Raw genomic sequence first — 26280 nt, 5'->3', positions numbered from 1 at the left:
CACAAGTTGGAATTCAGCGTTCTCAGGGACTCTGCTTCCTTACCTATAAAATGGGTAGAATAACAGTAGGTACTGTATAGGTTTGTTCCCTTAACAAATATTTACTGAGCACCTGCTGGACATCAGGGATAACTTAGTGAATCAGACAGTTAAGACCCTGTGCTTGTGGACATTCTTTCTAGTTAGGAGAGACAGAAAATGAACAGATAAGCAAGTGAATAATCAAGACAGTGAACACACATCAGTAAGTGCCACGAAGGAAATAAAACAGGATAAGGAGTGACTGGAGGGAAGGATGAAACAGGAGTGTTGGAGAAGACATCTCAGAGGAAATGACATTTGTCAAGAAGGAGCAGCCCTGGGAAGATGGGGGAGAATATGATGATGGCATTCTACACAGAGGACAGACTACAGACCCTACAGCAAGAAATGGCTGGGCATGTTTTAGGAATAAAGGGAAAGTCAGTGTAGCTGGAGTGTGGTGAACAAGGCAGGGGTGTGACCGAAAGTGAGGAAAGATGGCCAGATCTTACAGGACTTTGTAGGTCTGATAAATTTTCTTCCAACAGCAATGGGAGACCACTGATGAGTTTCCAGCAGTTTCAGAGAAGAGCATGATCTGTGGAAGCTGGTTTGAAAGCGTCCCTGTTTGCCACGTAGAGAAGAGATTGTCAATGAGCAGTGGTGGGGAGAGGTCTGTCAGGAGACTCCACGTGAGAACAGATGGGGACTGGACAGTTTGTGGTGGTAGAAATAGAGAGTGGAGAGAAGTAACTCAAATTTAGGATATCTTCTGGAGGGCAAGTGGATTCAATGAGGTGACTTAAGCAAACACCTCACAAAGTGCCAGACAGAAGAGGCTCCATTAAATGCATGCTGTAGATAATATGGCCTGGTGTAGCAGGCCAGTCACAATACCGTAAGTCAAAGAGAAATCTGCCAAATTCTTAGAGTGTCACAGAGCAGGTTAGCAAACTGGTTCAAGCACTCATTATTAATGTGCCACTTGGGCAAGTCACCTTTTGGGCCTCAGTTTCCCCATTTATAAAATGAGGAGTGGGCCAAATGAACTCTAAGGCAGCTTCCAGGGCTACATCCTTCAAATATTTTGATGGGATATATCACCAAGGTTTGCTCGGAGAAGCAGAGTCACTGTAAGTGAGGTAGAATAAGGAATGTATAGCAAGGACTAGACCTCACAAAACTGGTTTCACTGGAAACCAGTGAAGTACTTTATGTAAGTCATTGCCTCTGTGCCTGGTGTTGGGCCCAAACTCTGAGAGATCAGCTAGCCCTGCAATCAAGAAGGAAAGTTTGGGAAGTCAAGGACAAATCGGAACACACAGGGACAAACTGGATGCCAAGTCTGTCTAACTGTCTCTAATCTCGATGCAGGTGACTTGCAGAAGCTAGAGTCCTTAACCACGGAGCTATCATGCACCTAGCCCAAGACTCAGAGCAGCTGAAGGACGAGCTCACGCAGGTCCAAGTGCTGTCCCTGACCATAAGACAGCCAGCCGACTCAATGTCATGAAGGCACCCAACTGTGACTTTCAGAGTAGAAAACAGGGCTTTGCTTCCCACCTCTCCAGTCTTATGCCAATTTCTCTTGTGGCCAGTCTCCATCTGGAATCATGTAGGGAAGGGAATTTTGACAAATGAGTTCCACTATAGCAAAATAGACAGCACAGAGCTACCAGAATCTACTCCTTGTCAACCTGGCATTCAGACACACCTTTTAAAATCACACGTAGCTGTTAAAGATAATAGCAAAATTATGCTTTCACTTAACATGACCCAAGGGTCCCTCATGCAACTGAAAGCAGTCTATCCTTCTCCCCAAGAGAGGATATAAGTCCCTTTATGCACCTTTGGGTTATCTTCATTCTTTTTCTAGCTGAGTCACTCTCTCCTTTGGAGGTAAGGGCTTTGAGAGGTGATTAGGTAACAAGAGCAGAGTCCTTATAAAAGAAACCCCAGGAAGTCCCCTCATCCCTTCTGCCCTGGAAGGACACAGCAAAGAGACAGCCATCTAGGAACCAGGAAATGGGCTCTTACGAACACTGCCTCTGCTGGTACCTTGATCTTGAAGCTCTTAGTATCCAGAACCGTGAGAAATAAATGTGAGGTGTTGGATTATATCAGCCCAAATGGACTTGGACAGGCATAAAACAATCATTGTGATGGACTTTGTGTGTCAGGGATTTGCAAAAGGCACAGCAAGGGTGGTTCTTCTATGCTCCACAATGTCTGGGTTGAGATGACTCAACGGCTGAGGGTAGGAACCTCTGGGACCAAAGAATCTACTTCCCAGATGGTTTCTCCATTCATACTTCTGGTGCACAGCCCGGGGGGGCCGAAGGAGAGGCTTACCTGGCACTGTCAACTGGAACACTGGCAGGTGGTCTCAGGGTAGCTGAACCACTTAGACGGCTGCTCAGAGCCCCGAAGCCAACCTCCCAGCAAATAAGGAAGAATCTGCATGGCCTTTTATGACATAGCTTTGGAAGTCACCTGGTGTCACTTATACTGTATTCTATTGGTTGCAGAAGTCACAAGCCTTCCCAAATTCAAGGGGAGGAAATATAAATTCTGCCCTTCAATGGGAGGAACGTCGAAGAACTTGAGGCTATGTTTTAAAACTACCACCTGACACCTTGTCTAGTCTAGTTCGTGTTTATCCACAGCAGGTGGCTGGTTCACACTTTTTCATTATTTCGCATTATTTTTATTACTGTTCATTTCTCACCTGTATCAACTGATGAGAACGCTGCCTGTGAGATTATTATTACAGGTGCTTTCCCTGCCATGCTTCCCCGGGTCTCTTGGAAAGTCACACACAGCTAGGCTCACATTTCAATTTTTCTACAAACTTACTACTTACAGGTGATCTCCTGATTTAGAACTCTTTGGCTGAATACTCCTACATATAGGGCCTATATGATTCCTAATGCCTTCTGTGGACAATATTGAGATCAGTGGTCAACTAGCTAATGAATAATGCTAAGAGAATATCTTGGACTGATTCATGAAGTTTAGAAACAGGCCTCTGAGTCAAACAACAATTCTAGCCAAGGCATTTTTCTACCTAAAAATATTTAAGAACCCACACAAAAAGAAAACAGAAAAGGAAGTGAAGTGATTGGCAAAACTTTCGAGTTCTGAAGAAAGCAGAAAGCTGTCCTGTAGGCACAGCCTATAGAGTAGGCTTGACCATCATTCTGGAACCAGCTGGGTTGCATTTTGATGGCCTCCTGTACCCCGAACATAACAAAGGCTGTCTTTTTCTGAAGAATTAGAGCACTAATAGCCTGAACAATTCATTTTATTCAACTAGCATCTATCAAGTGCCGCAGACACGTAAGGTAGATTCTGCGTTGTTCAGGAACACAATGATGAAGAAGACACAGCCTCTGAACTTGAAGGACTGTGAAAGGGGTCAAGACCAAGCCAAACCAAAACTGATACCAAAACAAAACCCCCAAACTTACAATGAGTAAGGGAGCTCAAGAAAAAGCACTTAATTATAAATAACTTTCACTCTGGGTCTTGTGTCTTTGTCTCCTCTAATGTGGCTGTAAGCTCGCTGGAGGCCAGAACCACATTCTAAGGCCTCCAGATGTCCCAGGACTCTGCTTAGTGACATGTCCACGAGAACCTATCACTAAACATTTGCTACTGGTTTGACTGACAAATACTGAAATGAAATGAAGTCGTAGAGGTATGAAGTATATTGGTAGTTTTTTTGCCTCCTGTGCGGGTTCGAAGTTGCCCATCTGTATATTAGACCACCACCAACAACAAATAAGACTGTCCTCTGTACCATCTTATGCTTGGTAGGGGGAACATTTGATTCCCTGACATTCAAGACCTCTCTGGTCTTGATTCTCCCCCGGCTAGTGGTGCAAGTGATAAGAAGGCCGAGGTTTGGCTCTCCTCTTCGGGCCCGTGATTCCCCAACTTTGAGCAAGATTGGGGTTCCCTTCGCTTTACTCAAGTACACATGTTTTTGTTTCATAACTAGTTTGGGTGCAGAGGGAGACAGAGTACCCAGACTATCTATAAACTGATGGGATGGGACCTGGCTTCTCCCCATGCTCCCCTTGTTCTTCGATAAATTCCCAGTCCTTATGAAGTTTTGGTCCCAGTGAATTTTCCCCTCAAAAACCAAACAGGATAATAATGAACCATTTTCTTGCATTTTCTACCAAGACTGCTCTTTGTGAGTTCTAAATGTTCTGTCCATATTCAAAGAAGCTGGTTTCTTCTTGAGTGGTTGGAATAAGACTTCTCTTGGAAGCTACTGAATATGGATTAGCTGGATTGTTTCGCAGGAAATAAAAAGCAGGCTCTGGGGTGAGTACTTCAGCACTTAATTGGGTTAGCAAAGAACAGCAAATGAGACGTTTTCCTTAGGAGGGAAAGGATGTTTACAGCCCCCCACCCCCCTAGGTGGTGGATTTTAACCTAAACCCTAGTCTTCAAATGCAGCCTTTAATTTAGAAACCATTACAAGAATCTATTAGAGCAGAAAATGTCAGGTTGAAAAATTAACACATCACAGGAGTTAATTAGAACCCAGCCTCTCATTAGATGCAAATAGAGAGCCCTCCAACTGCCGGGCGGCCTGCTGAAGTCACATTTGTTGCAGCTCCAAAGTGGCTGCCTCCTTCCCACTCAGAGAGCGGACAGAGGAAGCTGCCCAAGCCCTCGGGCCAGAGCCACTAGGGGCCCCCAGCCTGTCCTTTAGGTTAATGGAGGGTTCCACTGCCCTGTCCCCATCTTCTACTCCTCTCCTACATGCTCTGCCTGTCACAGGGCGGAGAGCCCTCTGCCTGGAACTCCCTCAGGGAAGTGTTTTCTGCAACAAAGACAAACATGCCAGGCCTGTCACCGGAGCAGACTGGCGACTGTGTAAACCGCTCTGTGAGAGGCGAGGCTGAGGGGCTCCAGGCCATTCAGACTTAGCTCTAAGTCGTGGTCTTTGTTTTCTTTCCACATTCAGACTGAAATGTGATTCCCCTGGCTTTCTTTTTTGGAAAATACCTGCGATGAGTTCCATGCCCAAAAAAGAAAAGCTGTTGACAGGAAAAGCTTCTGCCGGGGAAGGGGCTTCTTCCAGCGTCCTCAAAGGAGACAGTGCTTCGAGCAAGCCGGGGCAGGGATGCCAAAGCTAGGAAGAAGAAGTCCAGATTGCAAAAGGGTCATCTGTAACTAGGGATTGGGTGGAGTGTCCAGCGGTTTCCCCTGTGAGAGCAGTACCATGCCCATGAACTTCTGGGCCACGCAGCCACACGTCTGAGTCCCCTGTCACTTACTGCGTGATCTTGAACAAATTGTTTCAACCCCCAGACACCAGTTTTCTCAAGCCGCTGTGTGAAATAAATGGACTAATGCACAGAAAGCATGTAACCCAGTATCTGGCACAGAGTAAGTGTTCTATGGAAGTTCTTGGTTGTCGGTCTGATAATAGCATTGCTTCCTCCAACACTGATGGTGTTCTTTCTGCATGCGAGGCCCTGTGCTGCTCCCTGACCTCACGGAGTTCATTGTTCAATAAACCATGTATGCATACCTTCAGTACACGGCAAGCCTTCCTCCCTGTCCTGCAAACGTGTCAGGAGAAGTGCCCATTGCACACTAACTTTGCTTTGCTGAGTAGCTCAGAATACCGCAGGCCATCTGCCTCTGAGCAGCCCTGTAACCTCAGCTACCTCCATCCTCACTTTACCCACTATTCTCTCTCGGTGTACTTACCACACTAAGTTATAGTTGTCTGTTTCTTCTTTGCCTCCTCCTGTGAGTTCCTAGAGGGTGGGGATCACCTATTCACTGGATTCATTCATCTCATCATGTATTCATCTCTGTGGGCCTATGGTCTCCTGCATTACTCAGCACAGTCAAACAAGAGAGGCAAACCTACTGCTGAGTATGTAAACTTCCAGGTGGGAATATTTCTAGGGAAATAACCCTGCCTCCCATCTTCAAGGGTCCTCCTTGGGCCCTAGTTTGCTTGTTCTTCCATTTTCTAACTATTACTTTGGTTCTAGCCTCAGTTTCTTCATCTCTTTAAGGGGCTAATAGAGTTTCCTTCCCTGGGAGGTTGTGATGATGGCTGGAGACAAAGCAGCTTTTATGTGCCTAACACAGTTCTAGGTACAGAGCCAAAAACCAAAACAACTTGATTCCATTCTTGCTCTCAATCAAGTCTAGTTGCCAGTATATGAAAACTAAAACTAAAAAGCAAAACAGGAGCACCACATGAGTGGAACAGATATCCTTCCAACTTGTATCCAACCTCTGCCATCTGCCAGACTTGGCTGAAATAGAGGATACAAACATGCATACAAACCGGGTCCCTGTCCCCAAGCCCCAGGAAAACCCTGGCAAGTGTTGGCCAAAAAGATCTCAAGAAGAGAGGAGAAAGCTCTTTCTTCAGATTTTCAGACCTGGGCTGAAGGAGGTGTCTTTGGGACCAGGCTGGAAAGCAGGAGGTCGCCTCAGAACAACAAAACCCAAGTTATTTAGCACTTACTCTGTATGTGCCAGACACTGTGCTAAATGATTTACCGGCATTCTCATTTAACTCTTGGAACAACTGTGTGGGGTAGACATCAATGTCCTTATTTTACAGATGGCCCATTTGAAGCTCAGAGAGGCACAGTAGCTTTACCACAGTCAAGCAATAAGTAAAGGCTTAGAAATCCACCTGCTGAGGTTTTCACTGGTACGACTGGAAAGGGAAAGGGTGAACTAACACAAACCTCCACCCACGGGGTGGGCAGTGAGGTCGGGGAGGCTGAGAATGAGAGGCGGGAAGAAAATGAGATCAAAACAGCGGTCCCATGATCCCCAGACCTCCAGGGCCCTTCGCAGCAGCAGAATAAGTTAGAGATGCAGGCTGCCCTGGAGGGATGCCCGGGAGGCGGGGTGGGGGGGGAGGGTACCCCCGGTGGTTGTGCGCCTTCTTCGCCTCCCGTGCACAGGTCAAGCCTCTCCCCTCCCGCCCTCTCACCCTCCCAACCTTATTTAGAAACCGTGTCCCCGAGACAGGAAGGGCGGCGGGCCGAGAAGCACGGAGCGTCCCGGTCTCATTTCCTTTCGAATCCCCCTGTGGAATTTCATTTCATACGGCGAGGAAATCGGAGCGCGAGACCGTCGGCTGGTCGGCTGCTCCGGGGCGCCTCCCCCACTCGCGGCTGGAGACAGGCAGCTCCCGGGCGCAGGTCCGGCCGAGTCTGGGGGCGGGGAGACGCGGCCCGGCTCCAACCCAAGCAAGTTAGCAGTGAAAATAGCTGCGAGCTTGCGTTGTACCAGGCACGGGGCTAAGCGTTTTACGCATTACCTCTAATCCTCCCAAGTCTCTTTACGGGTGAGGAAACGGACGCCGAGAGGTTGAGCAATTTGCTCAAGGTCACACAGCCGGGATTTAAAGCCACGACGTTTGTAAATCGAAATCCCGTGTTCTTTGTGCACATTTCTCTGCCTGAGAGGTAGGTAGCCCCGGGCTGAGGTGACAGCCAGAAGAGGGGAAGGAAAGGGAGCCGACTGATCTGGGAGCGTTTCTCACCTGGGAGAGGAGGGGGCAGGCTGGCTCAGCGGGAGCAACTCCGCTCCATCCCCGCCTGGCCCCCGAGCGCCGCGAACCGGGTGGGAGGAAAGTGAGAGCCGGGAAGCCGGGCGGGGCGCTCCGGGAGGGAGGGACGGAGGGACGGGGGAGGGGGGCTGGCGGGCGGGCGGGCGGGGGCCTGACCCTCCTCGCTGCAGGCGGCCCCGCCCCTCGCTGCCCACGGCGCCCGGCCATTGGAGAGGCGCGCTGTCCGTCCCGCCCCGCCACCGCCCAGCGAACCTCCAGCGCCGCGGAGGGCTCGGGCGGTGAGAGCGGCGCGGAGCTGGGTGCTGGTGGTGTTCGCCCAGACGCGGAGCGGACGCGGCCGGCGCCGGCTAGGGGCTAGGGGGCTCGCCGCCTGCAGCCATGACCCTCGCAGTCTGTACTTCGGCCCCCGCTGCGGGCGTCTAATATCCCACACAGTCGCGCGCAGCTGCCGGAGACCCGGCCGCTGCCCCTTCTTCGCCCTTGGCGCCTTATCACACTCCCTTCCCCGGAGCTGGGAGCAGCGCGGGCAGCCGGCGCCTCCGTGCAAACTGGGGGTGTCCGCTGGACCACCTCCCGCCGCCGCCGCCGCCGCCCCCGGCTCTGGCCATGGCCTGGCGGGGCGCAGTGCCGAGCGTCCCGGGGGCGCCCGGGGGCGTCGATCTCAGTCTGAGGCTGCTGCTGCTGTTGCTGCTGCTCCTGGAGTCAGCGCGGGGCTTCGGGGACGAGGAGGAGCGGCGCTGCGACCCCATCCGCATCTCCATGTGCCAGAACCTGGGCTACAACGTGACCAAGATGCCCAACCTGGTGGGGCACGAGCTGCAGACAGACGCCGAGCTGCAGCTGACAACTTTCACGCCGCTCATCCAGTACGGCTGCTCCAGCCAGCTGCAGGTGGGCGCCCCCACCCCCACCCCTGGCGGGACGGGACCCCTTGGGCAGGGACGCCCCAAGCTAACTCCGTGGAGCCCTTGCCAAGCCCCCTTCCAAGGCTGAACGGTAAAACTATCCTGGAAAAGTGATTTCCAACCCCACCCCCACTTTTCTGTCCCTTCTCAGGGACTGGAAGCCAAAACGTTGTGTAAGTCATCTGGCCTGCGAAAGAACCCACTCTTACACCCCGCCCTTCCGTTTTTCTCCCCTGCTCACCCGTGTCTAGCCAAGCCCCTAACCCCAGTGGAGCTGAGGGTTATCTTTGCCAAGGATTCTGGCGGCCGCTGCTCGGTGGGCGAGTCCCCAGCAGGGCAGCCAGCTGCAACTAAGACTTGGAAGGAGAGATAAGGAGCCGGAACTTCTGCTCCCTCTCAGACCTTCTTTCTCCCTCATATTTTGGGGTGGCTTATTAAATGAAACCCCCCTGCCGCGTTTTCTGCGGAGCGGCCCCTCCTCGCGTCGTCCCGCATGACTTTAGAGGTCATGCAGGAAGGAATGGTTGGGTGGCTTGAGATCGTTCTGATCCTCAGGGTTGAGGGCAGGTTTAGGATTTGGCGGAGAGAAAACACAGTTTGGGGAAAAGGTGGTAGTGTGTGGTCAAGCTCCAGGAAGGTAATTTGCATATTGGAAGGGTTTTTTTTCCCCAGTCATTAAAAATTTTAAAGATTCTGTAATGATAGGGAAAATGTTCAACCTACAATAGGTGAAGAAATAATTTGCATATACAGGGTGGTTATAATCTTACAAAACCAACAACCCATTCAATTTTTTTAAAAAAGGAACTGAAAGAGATTTTTTTAAAAAGATTAGCACTAGTTGTGTTTTGGTTGGTGAGGCTCTGAGTGAGTTTTAGAAATTTAGACAAGAGAGAACTTGGGAAGAAAAATAAGAGGGTAGTTGTCCAGGCTGAAAGCTTCAGAAATTCGTGGTTCTGGTTATAGCTTCCAAGAGATAAGAAACAGGCAGGCAGCTTACTTAGTAGGTGTGTGTTTTTACACAGGTCATTTTAAAAAGTTGGACTGTGGTTTCAGAAAGATGGTTGGGATTAGACCTGTTGCTGCTGAAACACTCCCTTTGGAGTGTTCAGAACTTTAGAACTAGGTTATAAAAGCTTCAGAAATGATCCTCTAGCTCTCAGTTTGGAAACAGCACATATCCTGACATCAGTGGCAATTTTTTTGGAGAAACAGCTTTTGCAGGGATATATATTTTTAATTACATGTATCCTGGGGAAGCAGCCAAGCTGTTTTGAAGGACAGAACTGGATCCCTTTACATGCTGGAAAATAGTGACTTGTAACTCTAGACTTCATAGACAACATCTGTAAGGAGCCAAGCCGACTGTTTATCAATGCTGGAGGAATTGAGGACAGCAACTGGACTCTGTCCTGCTGGTACTGCTGTTCCAGAGACCTCACATTTATATTTTCCTGTTATGCTTTATTATTATTCATTGAGGAAACCTGGCCAAACAAAGCCCTGGTGACCAGAGACCCCAACCTGCACCCCATCCTTGGGTCCACCAGTGTCTCAATTAGGACATTTTCTGTTTCAGTATGGGACTGATTAACAAAATAAATCTGAGGGGATAAAGTAGAGAAAAGAGAGAATATAAATAGGAGAAAAGCTGGATCTGTAATTTTTTTTTACATTTATTTTTATGGTGATAAAGAAGTGAGGACTAAAATAAATCACCCCATCACCGGAATGACTCATTCAATTAGTCTGTTCAGCTCTTTGAAAGAGGGAGACGCAAAGTCAAGTCCTAAGGTTTATTTTCTTAAGTGTTATGCAAAAAAGGGGTGATGTAATTCTTCAGGTCCTTTTAAAAATATTTATTTATTGATGGTCTCTGGGAAAGGATTGCTAGAACCTAAAGAAGCAAAGTGTGCATGCGATGGATTTTTTTAAGCACCCTAGTCTGAGGTCAGAGTAAACAGTCAGAGTCCCTATAGCTGGTTTAAAAGTCGATATGTACTTTTGCCTGGAAGCATTCAACTCCACTTCATGCAAGCATTTGGTCAGACTTCCAAGTCATTGTTTTCTTTGTTCATTTCATTACTTTTCCAGTTCTTCCTTTGTTCGGTTTACGTGCCAATGTGCACAGAGAAGATCAACATCCCCATCGGCCCGTGTGGCGGCATGTGTCTTTCGGTCAAGAGGCGCTGTGAACCCGTCCTGAAGGAATTTGGCTTTGCCTGGCCCGAGAGCCTGAACTGCAGCAAATTCCCACCCCAGAATGACCACAACCACATGTGCATGGAAGGGCCGGGTGATGAGGAGGTGCCCTTACCTCACAAAACCCCCCTCCAGCCTGGGGAAGAGTGCCACTCCGTAGGCACCAACTCGGATCAGTACATCTGGGTAAAAAGGAGCCTGAACTGTGTTCTCAAGTGTGGTTATGATGCTGGCTTGTACAGCCGCTCAGCCAAGGAGTTCACGGACATCTGGATGGCCGTGTGGGCCAGCCTGTGCTTCATCTCCACCGCCTTCACCGTGCTCACCTTCCTGATCGATTCCTCCAGGTTCTCCTACCCTGAGCGCCCCATCATATTTCTCAGTATGTGCTATAATATTTATAGCATTGCTTATATTGTCAGGCTGACCGTAGGCCGGGAAAGGATATCCTGCGATTTTGAAGAGGCAGCAGAACCTGTTCTCATCCAAGAAGGACTTAAGAACACAGGATGTGCGATCATTTTCTTGTTGATGTACTTTTTTGGAATGGCCAGTTCCATCTGGTGGGTTATTCTGACGCTCACTTGGTTTTTGGCCGCGGGACTCAAATGGGGTCACGAGGCCATCGAGATGCACAGCTCTTATTTCCACATTGCTGCCTGGGCCATCCCTGCTGTGAAAACCATTGTCATCTTGATTATGAGACTGGTGGATGCGGACGAACTGACCGGCCTGTGCTACGTCGGGAACCAAAACCTCGATGCCCTCACAGGCTTTGTGGTGGCTCCCCTCTTCACGTATTTGGTGATTGGAACCCTGTTCATCGCTGCTGGTTTAGTGGCCTTGTTCAAAATTCGATCCAATCTGCAAAAGGATGGGACAAAGACAGACAAGTTGGAAAGGCTGATGGTCAAGATCGGGGTCTTCTCGGTCCTGTACACAGTGCCTGCCACATGTGTGATTGCCTGCTATTTCTATGAAATCTCCAACTGGGCGCTCTTCCGGTATTCTGCAGATGACTCCAATATGGCGGTGGAGATGTTGAAGATTTTTATGTCTTTGCTGGTGGGCATCACTTCAGGCATGTGGATTTGGTCTGCCAAAACTCTGCACACCTGGCAGAAGTGTTCTAACAGATTGGTGAATTCTGGGAAGGTAAAGAGAGAAAAGCGAGGGAATGGTTGGGTGAAGCCTGGGAAAGGCAACGAAACTGTGGTATAAGGCTACCCGGGCTCCACGCTTTCCAAATTTTGAAGGTGGGGGGAATGCTAGCATTTTGGCGCAAGTGCGACTAAAAGTTTCCTGCAGTGAATCTCAGTTTGAGCAAACTGGCAACACATCAGTGACCCCTATAAGCCACTGCCACCTGCCCCCCCCCCAGCATCATAAAAGGAATGATTTTGCTGCAGACTTTGGAATGATCCAAAATGGAAAAGCCAGTTAGAGGCTTTCAAAGCTGTGAAAAATCAAAACATTGATCACTTTAGCAGGTCGCAGCTTGGAGCGTGGAGGTCTTGTCTTGATTCCAGGAGGGTCCAGGGCGATACTGCTTTTTCCTGCAGAGTGAGATCTGGGCTGTGAGTAGGTAACTCGCAGGGAGAAAGATTAACTTTTTTAACCCTTAAAATCTTAAATACTAACTGGGTCTTTCAGATAGCAAAGCAATCTCTAAACACTGGAGACACTGGGTTCAGACAAGTGTTACAAGAGTTTTATAGTTGGACTGATCTAACATAAACAGTTTCTGTGGTGTGCTGTCTGCTGTTTAGGGCTTTGTGGATTGCACTCCCAAGAGGTGGTGTCAGAACCTTTCAGTGCCTTTGTCATAAAACAGAATTGTTTGAAAAAAACAAAAGTACTGTACAAACACACGTAAGGTATCCAGTGGATTTTTCTTCTGTCTCTTCCTCTTAAATTTCAACATCCCTGTTGTAGGCTGCTGCTGTTTTCTTCGTTTTGCATTAATGACTCAAAATAGGTATTTTTATAGGATTTTTTTTTTTTTTTTGCACAGCAGCATGCCTAATGAGGGGGAAAGTAAGGGTGATTCACTTTCTGACAATCATTTAATTCAGAGGAAAATGAGATTTATCAAGTCGACTTACCTTACCGACCCCGGAGACCTGTTGCATTGAGCAATGGGGACTTAATATATTTTACTTTGTGTGATTGCATCTATGCAGACGCCAGTCTGGAAGAGCTAAAATGTTAAGTTTCTTGGCAACTTTGCATTCACACAGATTAGCTGTGTAATTTGTGTGTGTCAATTACAATTAAAAGCACATTCTTGGACCATGACATAATAGTATACTCAACTGACTTTAAACCCGTGGTCAGCTTGCATTCTCAGAATGATAGTGCCTTTCTTTTCTTTAGCATAAGAATGTTATCAGTCTAGTCTATGACCACCATGAAGACTTTTCTGTTCTGTAGAGAGAACCAAGGATAGCTAATCCAACTACTCGGTGCAGAATTGTTTCCTAGTAATTGGCAAAGGCTCCTTATAAGATTTCATTGGAGGCAGTGTGGCCTGGAGTATTTATATGGTGCTTAATGAATCTCCAGGATTCCAGCCAGGAGCTAGGTTGGTTAGTAGGGAATAAAGTGTAGACCATATGAAGTGAACTGCAAACTCTTAACAACACAGGTCTTAATTGCCTTTTGCAGGGGTATCCAGAGCTTTTAAAAGTTATGCTTTATGTTCCTCACAATGGGGTACCCCCCTAGCAGCCTCTCAAAAAGTTGCAAAATTGTAACTGGACTCTCTCTTAACCTGCCTTAGGCCTTCTAATCGCCAGATCTCTGGGACAAATGGTTGACAATGTCACAGGTCCTTGTAGCTCATACCTATCTTTGCTTCAGCAACTACTTTGCAATGACTCACATATTATTTATTCATGCCCCACCCCACCCCCCCTTTCAGAAACAGGTAGGAAAACTCTTTTATCACATTTCTTTGTGGAAAAACATTTCCAGGGACTCAGATTCCCTACTAGGTGGTCAGATTCTGGAAATACGTGTGTCCTTTCCCATCCTTTTTGAGCTGTGGTTTGACACTTTGCTTTCTTTGTTTTCTGGGGCTCCCGAGCCGTCTGAGGTAAAGATGCATAGAAGGTCTGTTGTGTATTTTGGGAGGGAAAGTCTCAGGGCTCTGAGGACAGATGCTGATTGGGCGCGGAGGGTCCCTGGTGTGTGTGTGTGTGTGTGTGCGTGCCGATCCCCAGTACCTTGGCTGGACTCCTGGTCAGGGTTCCAGGAGCATGAGAAATGATCCCCAGAAGGGCCCGTTGAACTCCATCTGAGACTGTGTTGCCTCTGGAATACAAATGTGAACTCCCCGTGCTGCTTGCAGACAGTTCCCAGAGCTGCCCAGGGCCCCGGAGCGTTCACCCAGGGGCAGGGCCTGCCCTTACTCACGCTCCGCTCCAGCGTCCTGGGAGTTGCGTGGAGACTCCCGCCCAGGAAGGGGAAGAAGGACGGTGCAGCCGGGGCACTGGCCTCCCTTTACGACTGTACGCCTCTGTCAGGCGCTTGTGCTTCTGATGGCTCCATGATCGTGTGACCCAGGCGGCACCCGGTAGAGGGCCAGGCACAGAGTAGGTGCCCGATATCTGAGAGAAATGAAATAATAATAAGAGGGCTTGGGTGAACCGCTCCGCCCGAGTTCGGGAGCAAACACGTCCCTTCTGCAAATGTCTGACCTTCTCGGGGGAAAGTCCATTTGACCGGAAGTGGCCCTCGGTGCAGCCAGGATTAGGAGCCCTAGCTGTGTCACAGGGCTGTGGGCCTTTCCTTTCACATTCCAGACAATGGAGAGTGTTTACCATTTCAGGAAAAGAGCTTTGTGGCTGTGGTCAGTTATGAGTTACCTTGACGTGACTCCACCACCTCTTCAGCTGGTATCTGTTTAAAAAAAAAAAAAGTCAATTATTAGCACATTTATGAGTGTCCACTCTGTGTAAAGCCCTGTTGTTAGGCACATTTGGGGATGTGGAGGCGTGCAGGCTTTGTCCTCCCGACTGGCCTGAACTGAGGATGCACCTGGGTCTGCCGAGTGTTGCTCTCGGTTTTGGGGGAGGAAGACAGGCCTGTTTCACGGTCTCCCACCCATCAACCACTTCCTGGGTCTCTCTGCCTTTCCTGTCTCTCTCATCCCTCCCCACGATTCCCTGCTTGTCAGCTCCAGGGGTTTTGACAGGATGCCTTAGCCCAGTTTCATGACCAGCTCTGTGGAGATCCCCCAGGAAAACACTGAACACTGGCTGAAAGGATGTGAGCTCCCACACCTCGTGGGGATGGGGGGAGGGGCAGGCCACTCAGGGCTCAGGGTGTTTTGTGTGACCTATGCAGGGGACTCTGAGGACATCTTGCTAGGGAAGAGGTTAGGGCTGGGGTTTTTTGAAATCTAGAATAAGTAGGGATGATTGTAGCTTCCCCCAAAACGCCTTGGCCTCTGGAGATTTTACTCAACCGGGCCACAGGGCACTTCTGTCCACCCTCCGCCCTGGCAAACCCCTCTTTCTGAAGGGTGGCAAAGGCCACCCTTCAGAGCCGAGGAGCACGGGGTCGGGTGGAACTGGCCAGAACTGTCCGGTTGAGCTACTTGGTTGATTCATATCCTTTTCCTCCCATTTCCTGAACTCTGAGAAGGCTTCTGAGCCGCCAGCTTGCTCAGGGTCCTGAAACCACAGAAGGCAGTGCTGCTGTTTCTTTCCCTAAGATGCTCTCTGACTTTCCCCTCCCCAGTCACTCCCTCACCTGCACCCTCAAATCAAGAATCAGGACAACTTCTGTGTTGACGTTCTGAATTGTGACTTTACCAGCACCCTAAGCTCTGTCTTCTCTGGTGCCCTCCCACCCCCCAGCCTCCGGGTCACTGAATTCAGGCCTTACTGTGTTAGCAATGGAGCTGGGACCTGAGGACATGGAAGAGGTCGCCAGCCTCAGCCCTGGACTCGGTTTACCGAGATGTCACCAGGCTGATGTGGCCTGTGGCTTCTGGGGAGGTGGCCCTAGCAGCAGTCAGTGGAGAGAGCCACAGAGCACAGACTTTGGAAGGAGCCCCCAGGATCGAGCTACGTCCTGATTTTCATTCTGTGATGGGAGAGATTGGAGGGAGTTGCCTTTCCAGCCAGTTATGTCCAGTCACGGGACTCTAATGGTTCTGGGTGTTCTTTTATTGTATTTGGGTTGAGTCCTCCTCTGATTTGCCAAATGTTGGGCGAAGGACCCAGGTTATCATTTTCCTCTGGGCCTAGGTCATAGATCTTGGAATCTCCTAGAAGAGCATTTTGCTCCTCCCAAGGACCAGGTACCAGAGCCTTAAATAATGGATTTTTTTTCCCTGTGGCCTGCTCAGAGCTCTCTGCCGCTGCATCTTGCCACGCGCATGTGCGGTCATGGCCCGCTGACTCTCCCTGAGAGGGAAGTGAACCCTGACCCTCTCCAACAGGCCTCTTCCCCTCCGGTGGCCCATTTGCCCTGTAGTGGCCTGTTCCTGTTTCTGATTTATCTTACTTCCCTTCTTCTTTGCACCGGCGAATTCCTCGTATTTGCCCAGGCAGTTGGGAGAGGGCCTATTTGGGGTCCTCTGTGAGCCATGTCTTCCAGGCTTTGGTGGCTCCTTGATCTCCTGCCATATTCAGTATCTGACCACTGTCCTCTCAGAAGAGCTTCTGAGAAGAGGGGCGGGAGCAGCTCTGCTCCCCGAAGACTGGTCTGTCTTCTGCCCCAGGACGTGCTCCTTTCCACATCCTGCTCATGGGCTTGGGCCCCAACCTGGTTGTGCGCTTTGGGAGGGGGAGGCCGCTCTCTCGCTGTCTTCCCCACTGGGGCATCTAGGTGGTTCTGAATTTTTTCCTACCTCACAGGGATGTTGTGACACTTGCAAAGATCTGAGGGTGAAAGGCCCCTTGAGCTCTTTGCAGGAAAGGTGGAATCAGTGTCAAGTGTGATTCGTGACAAGACAAACTGGGACTCAGCATCCTTGTGCAGCAGGCAGGCCGTGCCCTGTGGCCTGTCCTTGGATCCCATGCCACCCTGCACCTCCAGCCACCTTGAGGCCAACCTGGGGGGCTTCCAGATGTTCGACATAGAGGTACCAGGCACCTGCTACACTTGCCCTCATGAACTGCTGAATGTCAAAGGAAATGGACCCTGCTTTTAAGGATGTACAAACGTGTGTCTGCATTGATGTCTGTACTGTAAATTTCTAATTTATCACTGTACAAAAAAAATAAACTTTGCTATTTAATTTTTGTATTAAAGGAAAATAAAGTTTTGTTTATTAACTGGTCTGAGATGTGGCGTGTTCCTCGAGGTGCAGCAGAGCTCCCAGGAGGCACACCTTCCCAGCAGCGAGAAAGAGAGATTTTGGTCTGCAGGGAAGATTGAGAGGCTCTTTCTGAGACCCTCTTTGTTTCTTTTTTGCTGGTGCTATTTTTCCCCTCTGGGATTTCTCCGGGGTCAGTAAACCCCCGAGGTCCAAGGTCAACAGAATTTATTGCTCTCGTGGTCATCAGTATCACTGAAATCGTCACACGATGCTTTGGAGGAAACCGTAGTTCCCAAGCTGTTGTCTGTGACACCTTTCTGGCATCTCCATTAGGCGTGGCCATTTTTAGTATACTTTCCAAGCACCTCTGACTTACTCTGGGGGCTTGAAAATTTTTTGTATCACTACAAGAGCTTCAGGGGTCTTTAAAAGGGGCAAGAGGGATTTTTTTTTTAAACATTTTCATTAAAATTTTTTTCTTCCTGGTTCCCCAACAGTCATTTTCGTGTAATAGATATGGGAGTATGTCATATCAGTCAATCAGGATGATCATTTCCTTAGTTAATTTTATAAATGGGAGGCCTATGTCTCCATATCCAGAAGTTATCAGACAAAGCGAATTCAAAGCCATTACCAGAACACTTCAAGGGAGCAAATAATAAGGACCACACAGACGCAGATGAAAGGGGAACCATTCCCATTGGAGATGTCTGCTGATGGCCCAGGAGAGAACATCAGCCCTCTTGGTTTGCCTTTAAATTACTTTCCACACCCTGGTTTCACCTGAATACCACCCTGTTTTGGTGTAAGGAAAAAGCCCAGGGAAGAAGGATCTGTAATACTAGTCTCCTTCACTGTAGATTGCTATTGTACTTTTATCTGAAACCATAAATGAAGGGAGGTATGTAATTTAAATTCTCTTCCCTGTAAGACAGGCTGTGTTTCTCATTTCATTACCTACTCATTAAGTAGTTAGGAAGTTGAGGAAAAGTCAACACAATCTGGAATGAATTCATAATTGCACTGGAGGAACACTTTCCATATGAAAATAGTTTTACATTTACATGATTTCATCTTATTCTCATGGCATCTTTAAAGTAAGCCAGACAGGCATCATCTTGTTTAAGGAAGAACTGAAACTTAGGGCAAGGGACTTGCCCAGGGAGTTAGCAGGTTGGACAGCCTGGTCTTCTCACACCCAGCCCATGGATTTTTGTTGTGGTCTTACACCCAGTGGTGATTGGGTATGTTCACCCAAAAGACATGTTGAAGTCCTACCCCCTGTACCTATGAATGTGAACTTATTTGGAACTAGGGTCTTTGCAGAATTAATCAGGTTAAAGCAAGCACATACTCCATTAGGGTAGGCTTTCATTCAGTGGTTGGCATCCTTATAGTAAGGGGGCAGTTTGGACACAGACACTGAGAGAAGAGATCGCCTCATGAAGCCGGAGGGAGAGATGAGGGTGATGCAGCTACCCGCTGGGCCAGAAACCCCAAGGATGGTCAGTCCCCCGAAAGCTAGGAGGGAGCAAGAACGGTTCTTCATCAGAGCCTCCAATGGCAACCCCACCAACACCTTGACTGTGGACCTCTAGCCTCTTAACTGCACAAGAATACATTTCTGGGTCTGAAGCCACCCAGTTTGTGACCATTGGTTATGGCAGCCCTAGGAAATGAAAACATACTCGATTCCTCTGATTCCTTCCACCCCTGCGAACCGTTTGGTGGGAATGGGTAAATGTTTTGGCAGGCAACTCTCTCAATAATGAGAGCTGGCCATGAGCTTCTGTTGTTTAAAGATTATGCAGCATAAATCACCCAGGCAAGTTTCTTTATCTGCAAACTGGACACCTCTAGAATCAACCCCATGATCCCTGACACTCAACTGGCTCGAACTGGTCTTGGCTGGTCTCCCACCCACCCACCCCCAATGGGAGCTCTGTGTGCAGGGCCAGGACCTTGACTGGAATGTGGCCCAAGGGTTTTTAGCATTTCTGTCCTGAGAACTGATTTTTCTCTTTCCCATTTTAGCTTTCACATGCAATCATAATTTTAAAGTTGAGCTCACTCTTGACTAGAGAGGTCAGCCTCGGCTTCCTGTCTTTGGAGGTTCTGTGAACAGAAACAAACCGCACTTGGAGAAGGCGGTCATCCTCTCTCCGTTTTCCTTCTCAATGCAGCAGGGTTGGAGGAATGGGACTATCTTGCTAGATGTTGTGAAAACGTTGGACATGCAAAGGTAGATTCCAAAAAGCTTTCAAAATGGGCCTTGGTCCCACCTGAAATTCCTAAAATCATCCTGTCTTCTTTCTCAGCTTATTCTCAGGCTAAGAGAAGCCACACATTCACCTGCCCTTACACAAAGGATTCCAATGTCTCACTCCCAGGAAAGAGAATAAAGATTTTTAAAAAACTTACTACATTTCACCTCAGTGTCCCGATATTTATTAGCCTCCCACGTGGTTTCCTCTCAGTGCCTGATCCTGTTTTCACCCACCAGCATGTTTAATCTCCTGGCGAGCCCACCTTCTCAGTACCTTTCTTTTTAAGAGATGAAGGGATTGGCTCTCCAAGTTTTCTAAAATGCCTGAGGGTTGCATCATTTCACAGGGTAGGAGGCTAAAGGGTGGAGTATAAAGCCATGAGATGGAATTGATAAATCACAAGAGAACAATCCGTTCACGCTTTGCCTCTCACTCTCTTGCTTTTTTCACAGGTGTTTCCCCTTGCCTAGAATGCCCCTTCCATCTTTCTTCAAAGAGGAAAGTTGTGTCTATTCTTCATTCAAGACTCAAGTCTTAGAGCATCTCTTCTGGGAAGACTTCCTTAACTCTCCTCCTTACACTTCTGGCCTTTTGTTCTTACCATAGGGTGACTCTAAGCCCCTGTGCTGCCAACTCTGGGTGCCATCATGGCACTATTGGTAATAGTCTCTTCATGTGTCCATCTCCCCACTGGACTGATATCCCTGGGGGTGACTGGGTGCCCAAAGACCCCACCCTCGGGGTCTGGCCCTCGCTGTGCCTGACACAGGGCACAAGTCACCAGAATGTCTATGGAAAGAAGACGGGAGGGAGGCAGAGCTTTAAAACCGTGTTAGTTAGGGGCTGGGGGTGGGGGGTTGGTGTCCAATGTAACCAGCATAGGAAAGAAATCAAAGCTAACAACAAGAGCCATCACATAGGCAGGACTTTCTGGAAAGACGCTCTGGCAAAATTCTCAAAGAAAATTCTCTAGTCTCAAAGGCAGTTTTGAGAATGATCACCTACCCCCTGTGCTGCTTATTGTTAGTTGTCTTTCTGTCCTTCTTTTTTCCTCCTTCCCCTCCCAGCAACATTTGCTGCGAGCCTACTGTTTGTAGAATACTGGGCCAGGCTGGGGAAGGGAGAGATGGAGTGCTTGTAAAATGCCGCAAAAGACAAGGTCCAACTCAGAGTCCAAAAGTGCAGATGACAAAACAGAGAAAGAATTCAGCTGTTATTAACAAGCTTAAAACTCCAAACCTGGAAAAACAAATCCTCTACTGCTTAGTAAATATTTGTTGAAGCTGAATGAGGACCCATCATGCACCAGCCACTGTCCTGGGAGAGCCCTGTAGGGGACACCAAGATAAATAAGATACGACATCTCCCTCCAGAAGTTCATCGGCTGTACAGCACGTCTCCGTCTATCCCTACCCCCTGAAGGATCCGTGCTACTCTTCTTAGTGCATTTGCTATGTAAGTTCTCCCTAACTGATGTCCCAGGACCTTGCTGGTTTCACTTGCAAAGAACAGCTCTGAGTACCCAGCACAGTGAGAAAGCGTTCGTCAAACTGTTGTCATCATTCAATCCCGAAAATGACACTTCTGCCTCGATAGGTAAATGTGTAGGGAGGCAGGAAGAAGAGGAGAGAGGAAGGAGTGGGTCCCAGAGACCACCACTCTTAAGATTTGGTCTGCTCATCACAACCGCTGGCTGATCGGCTGGTTTCAGTATGTAAAAAATAAAACATAGAACACACCCATGAGGGGTGCCTGGGTGGCTTGGTTGGTTAATTGGCGGCCTTTGGCTCAGGTTATGATCCCAGAGTCGTGGGATCGAGTCCTGCATCCCGCTCCTTGCTCAGCGGGGAGTCTGCTTCTCCCTCTGCCGGCAGCTCCCCTGGCTTGTGCTCTCTCTCTAAGAGATAAAATCATTAAAAAACAAAACCAGAATGTACCCTTGATGTGCCACGGAAGGCATCGAGTCATCAGAATGGCTCACCACCCACACCTGAGCATCTTTTCCAGCCACGTGTTACTCTGGATTATTTGCTCTGAAAGGACGGCTGTGCAGGTGGCTCTGCCTTGTGTCCTCTGAGCCCCGTTCCCTCGCTTCTCTCCTGTCCTAATTCTACAAATCCAAAGAGTGGAAGTGTAAAAAGGCATGTGGTCAATCCCCATTTCCTCGTTCACCCGGAGGGAGAGGAATAAACGTGCCAATCAGCGTGCGGAGGAGAGTGGCCCGGAGTGCTGGCGGCCAGTCGCTCCGCGGAACTGGAACTGGGGATTCTTGCAGTGGGAGGGAAGGTGGCCCGAGGCCAAGTTAGGAAAGGCCTGGGAGGCCGCGCCGGGCACAGTGTGAGGGCAGGGAGGGTTCCCGTCTGCCTTGGGCTCTCCGCGCAGCTCGCCCGGCTGCTGCCCGGACTGGGGGCTGGACACCAAGCAGAGGCCGGACCGCCCGTTTGGACGAGAAACCACGAAGGCCTGAGGGAGGGTGGTCGCAGAGAGAGAGAAAGGCCGGGGCCGCGTTCAGAGAAACCACAACGCGCGGCGGCCTCCAGGGCCCCGGTCAACAGGCCGAACCTTTGCTTTCTGGCTGGGGGTGTTTCAAGGCCAGAAGCTTTCTGTTTGCTCCGAGCACCTGACGCAGCCCGGTCCCTGCACCGACGGGCGCGGAGAAATGACCACCCGCTCGGAAGGACCTCTGAAATTTGCCAAGCACGGCCCAGGCGGCCCTGGGGAGCTGGTCTTTTCCCGAAGGAGGCTCCCTCCCTGGAAGGGCATGGGTCCGCCTGACACCGGAGCTGGTCTTTTCCCGAAGGAGGCTCCCTCCCTGGAAGGGCATGGGTCCGCCTGACACCGTTTGCGCGTGACTGGAAGGGAAGGGGAGCTTGTGCGCAGAGGGTAGTGTCTGGTTGTTCCTCATCGGCGGGGCCCCCACCACCTCCTCTGGACTCAGAGTTTCCTATCAGAACACGCTTCCTAGAATAGCCGGTGCAAATGCCATAGTAAGGGCTGAATTTAGGACAAACTTAATCCCCAGTCGTGTCCTTCCATCTAGATTTTATTTCTTGACACAGTTTTCTGTGCCGGCTACCGTTCGTTGTCAGTAAAAGTCTGCACTGCCTACCCAGATCCACGGAAAAAGATATCATGGGCACACACATTTTTCCTAGTCCTCTTCCTTTTCAGTGAGAAATTCTGTATAACATTTTCCATAAGTAAAAGAGAGAACCACTTCCCAGCTTTTTTTTTTTTTTTTTTTAAACAACAGACCTTCCTTTTGGATTTACATCAGCATTTAGCTAACTTCCTGAACACTTCACCCATTTCCTGAACTTATTCTGAGGAAGGAAAAACATCCTCCTTCAGAAATAAATGCAAATAATCGCAGAGATTATTTTTATTAAATAAATAGTGTAAATGCAATGGAATTTCCTGCACAATGTACGTTTAGCATGGGTAGATCAACAAAAATCTGTGGCGAGTCTGTAGGAACCATGCTATTTACAGGTAGTCTGAGGAATTCTAACCATTATGTAGCTACTCAAGATTTAAGTTCTGAACATTTGCAGTTTGTGTTCTTGTTAAAAACACTTTTTCCTGAAAAAATCTGAACGCTGGGGGGAATTGTTTTCTTTAGGTCTGCAATTTTGGAAGCTTTGTTTCTTTTAAAACGGGGTTCTTGTGACACCTAGCGGTGAGCCTCGGAATAACATCTTCAGGGCAGAGCATCGACTCCGCGGAGTGTCCCAGGTTACTAGGATTTTTCTTGTTTCTGCCTTTGCTTAGGAGAAAACACACGCCTTCTGAGGACTTCTTAGCCCATGCTGCCCAGGCATCCTGAGAAGAAGGGACGAGGAAACAGCAAATGTTATGTGTTTCTGGAGATGTTCTCTTCTCTTGATTAACATTTCTTCAGAGGCAGCATACCCCTAGGGCTAACTAAACTGGTTCAATTTTAAGAATGAATAAAATATAAAAAATTAAACAAATTAAAAAAATAAGTAAATAAATAATAAAAATAAATAAATAAAAAATAAAAAATTGAGACCTTGCAGAAGAAACACATCATATATCAAGCTGGGATCAGATTTTTACATTTTTTTAGTTTTAAAAATGAAAGTACTTTCTCTGTGAGAAGGCCTCTTGCCATTCAGCCATCTTTTAGTGGAGAAGACCAGTACTTTTCTGTTGAATAAATCTCATTGGCACCTCAGAGATAAATTTTAGGCTGGCTGCCCATCATTTATGAACGCTTTCCAGGGCCCTTCTTATATTCTCCAGTGTTTGGCAGCAGTTGATTTTTATGGAGAGAGGTGATAGGGATCTCAGAGAGGCTACTTGCCTCCCTCATCCCTACCCCACCCCCGCCCGGCAGAAGTCCATGCTGAACAGATGGATAGCTGCCCTTCTTGTAGTGTCCCCAGGAAGAGACTCCTTCATCTGTCACTTTGGTTGACATTCTTCAGAGATTCCAAGGGAGGCCCCAGAAGCTGGCCCCTTCCAGCACCACCTCCCACATCTTCCTCAGAGATGCTGAGCCCTCTGGGGGGCCTCAGGAAGTGCGCATGTGAAGCATGACTACTGGAAAATTCTGTCACTGAAGTCTAGGCCTGCCAGTTACTCTGATGCTTTTGCTCCTTGCTGGGAGATGATACCTGGAAAGTAAATTGTAGCTGGCGGGGGAGACTTCATGGGTGTGTGACCTGGACAGTTGTTCAGAGCCCCACGCTTAGAAAGGCCCTCTGCCCTATTTAATGCTCTACTGTACTGTCCTGAAATTCATAATAGTTTCTGAACAAATGACCCCCATATTTTTACTTTGCACTTGTTTCTACAAATTATGTTGCCAGTCCTGAGTTGCTGCATATGCCTGAAGCAGTACCACGTAGTGGAAAGAACACAAGTCTTGAAGTTGATAGCTTCAAGTTCTGTAACTTCCCAGCTGTGTGAGCTTGAGTAGGTTACTTAACCTCTCTGAGCTTCAGTGTTCTTATATCTAAAATATCCAAAATGGTGATCATAATATCTAACTTTTACAATTGTTGAGGCAATTAAACAGTATATAATGAATTAAGCAGTATGTAATGGTTTATAATAACAACAATTATTTGAAAATAGCTAAGTCAAGGAAGAATAAAATACATTAGTGTGAAAAGCAGCTCGAAACAAAACACACAAATAAGAAAGTCACACACACACAGACTTTTAAAACTGGGTCAAGTTGTTTCCACCTTAGTCTTTCCATTGCACTTTGCACAGAGCACCGGTAGAATGCTTAAAAATATTATAATACTACTATTTTCCTTTATTATGCATAGTTTCCCCAATTAAACTTTGAGGCCCCTTGAGACCAGGGGTCTATCTACCTTTAAAAAATACTTTCAGTTCCTTGCACAAGACCTGTGTCAGACAGATGTTTAGTTATTTGTTGAAAGAATAAGCTAATTTATTAGGTCATTTTATAGTTGAGGAGGTAAGGCCCAGAGAAGTGAAGTGAGTGGCCCTAGCTCACAAAGCTTGTCCTTGGCAAAGCTGGAACTGGAGTCCCCTTTGTTTGTTTTGAAGGGATTGCCTGGGGACCCCTTGTGGACCCAGCCCTTAGAGCTATTAGACAGTCTCTATTGCTTGCTGAGTTGCGATTATCAAATTATCTGGTAAACGTTTGAGCCTGTGGGGTAAGTATATATTTATTTATTTACTTGGAGTAGAAAATCAGAGGACAAGAATAGCCACTGAGCTAGAATATTCTTGAGACTCTATCCCAAGCAATCCCTCAGATCACCCTTCCTGAGCTCACAATTCTGGGGCAGCTCAGGCTCCCCTCTCCCTTTCCTCAAGTGCTTCCATTCATGAGACTCTCTTCTGTGATGCTGATGTCCTAGATGTGATTGATTACCCCGCTCCTAACTTGGGGACCCGAGAGTGACCTTCTAGATGCATTTGTAAGGAACCAGCTTGGAAACAAAAACAAAAACTTGAAGGCATCCTCTGGTTGGCCTGATAAGGGGACCTGCGGGTCTTTCTTCATTAGCCTGGCAAAACAATCCAAACAATAAAAATCCGTAAGAAAATATTCTGCTTCCAGGCGCTTAAAAGATGCTCGGAGTTTCACCCACCCCGTCAACATGAGACCCTCGCCGTGTAAGAAAAAATACGTGTGTTTGTGGGAAGGGAGGAAGGGAGGAAAGAAGAGAAAGAAAGCAGAGAAACAGAAAGGGAGGAGGGAGGAGAGGTGGAAAGCCAGGGGAAAGGTGCAGAGATATAGACAAAGACAGAGGCTGCATGTGCTCGGACAGTGACATGAGACTAATGTTTACCTGCAGAATCCCAAGAGGGCAAATCAAATCATCAGCATAAGTCAGTGCACACCTCTTTGTTAAGCCCGGGTGGTGCAACAATAATTCTGGTGTGGGGAGGGAGGGACTGTGGGGTCCGGCCAGAGGGTCTGGGTTTGAGTTTTCGCTCAGAAGCTCATTTGTTGCATGAACACAGACACGTTACTTCAAGTCCTGAATCTCAGTTTTCTCATCCAGAAGTGGGGAAAACAGATGAAATAAAACATACGAAAGTCATTTGAAAAAAACAAGAGTGTGAGACAAGCAAACACGGTCTCGAATTTACACTCAAGTTGGATCCATTTCCCTTAAATCAAAACAGACTTCGGAGCCCCACCAGCTCTGCCGCTCACGTGTGGGCTCAGTCAAGTTTCCTACCTCGGGTTTTTTAAAGAAATAAATACATAATCCAGTGATCTCGTCACATGATTATGAACTCATTCCAAATCCCGGATACAACTTGGCAATCCTACTATAAAAGGAGGAAGGCACACGGTTTACCCACTGGCGCTCAACACACGTGTTCGAGCAGAAAGGACAGGTCTGGTTAGCGGCACAGTGTGGTTCCTGGGCAAGTCACCCAGCCTCACCCAACCTCACTTCTGCCACTGTGAAGGCGAGACGCCTCCCTCCCCGAGACATCACCACCAGGGCATCTGTTACAGCCGCTACCTCGGCTGACCCCCACTGTGTCCTCAGTCCTGGAATGGAATGG

General features: G+C 48.3%; 1 protein-coding gene across 1 annotated transcript; it reads left to right on the top strand.

The window, feature by feature from the left end:
- The first annotated feature begins 7879 nt into the window (after positions 1 to 7879).
- On the top strand, positions 7880 to 16998 carry FZD4 (frizzled class receptor 4). The gene is made up of 2 exons (XM_080815609.1): positions 7880 to 8488; positions 10597 to 16998. The coding sequence occupies exons 1-2, from the start codon at positions 8204 to 8206 to the stop codon at positions 11923 to 11925; spliced, it is 1614 nt and encodes a 537-aa protein (XP_080671735.1). The 5' UTR covers positions 7880 to 8203; the 3' UTR covers positions 11926 to 16998.
- The last annotated feature ends 9282 nt before the right edge of the window (positions 16999 to 26280 follow it).

Source organism: Martes martes (genome assembly GCF_963455335.1).
Source record: "Martes martes genome assembly, chromosome: 10".
In the NCBI taxonomy this organism is placed as follows: Eukaryota; Metazoa; Chordata; class Mammalia; order Carnivora; family Mustelidae; genus Martes; species Martes martes.
This window is presented reverse-complemented; position numbering and strand designations above follow the sequence as displayed.

Excerpts from the sequence above, each read along its gene's own strand:
- FZD4 (XM_080815609.1), top strand. The coding sequence starts at position 8,204 with ATGGCCTGGCGGGGCGCAGTGCCGAGCGTCCCGGGGGCGCCCGGGGGC. Across the intron at positions 8,489-10,596 it reads GCTGCTCCAGCCAGCTGCAG|TTCTTCCTTTGTTCGGTTTA; the intron begins GTGGGCGCCCCC and ends TTACTTTTCCAG.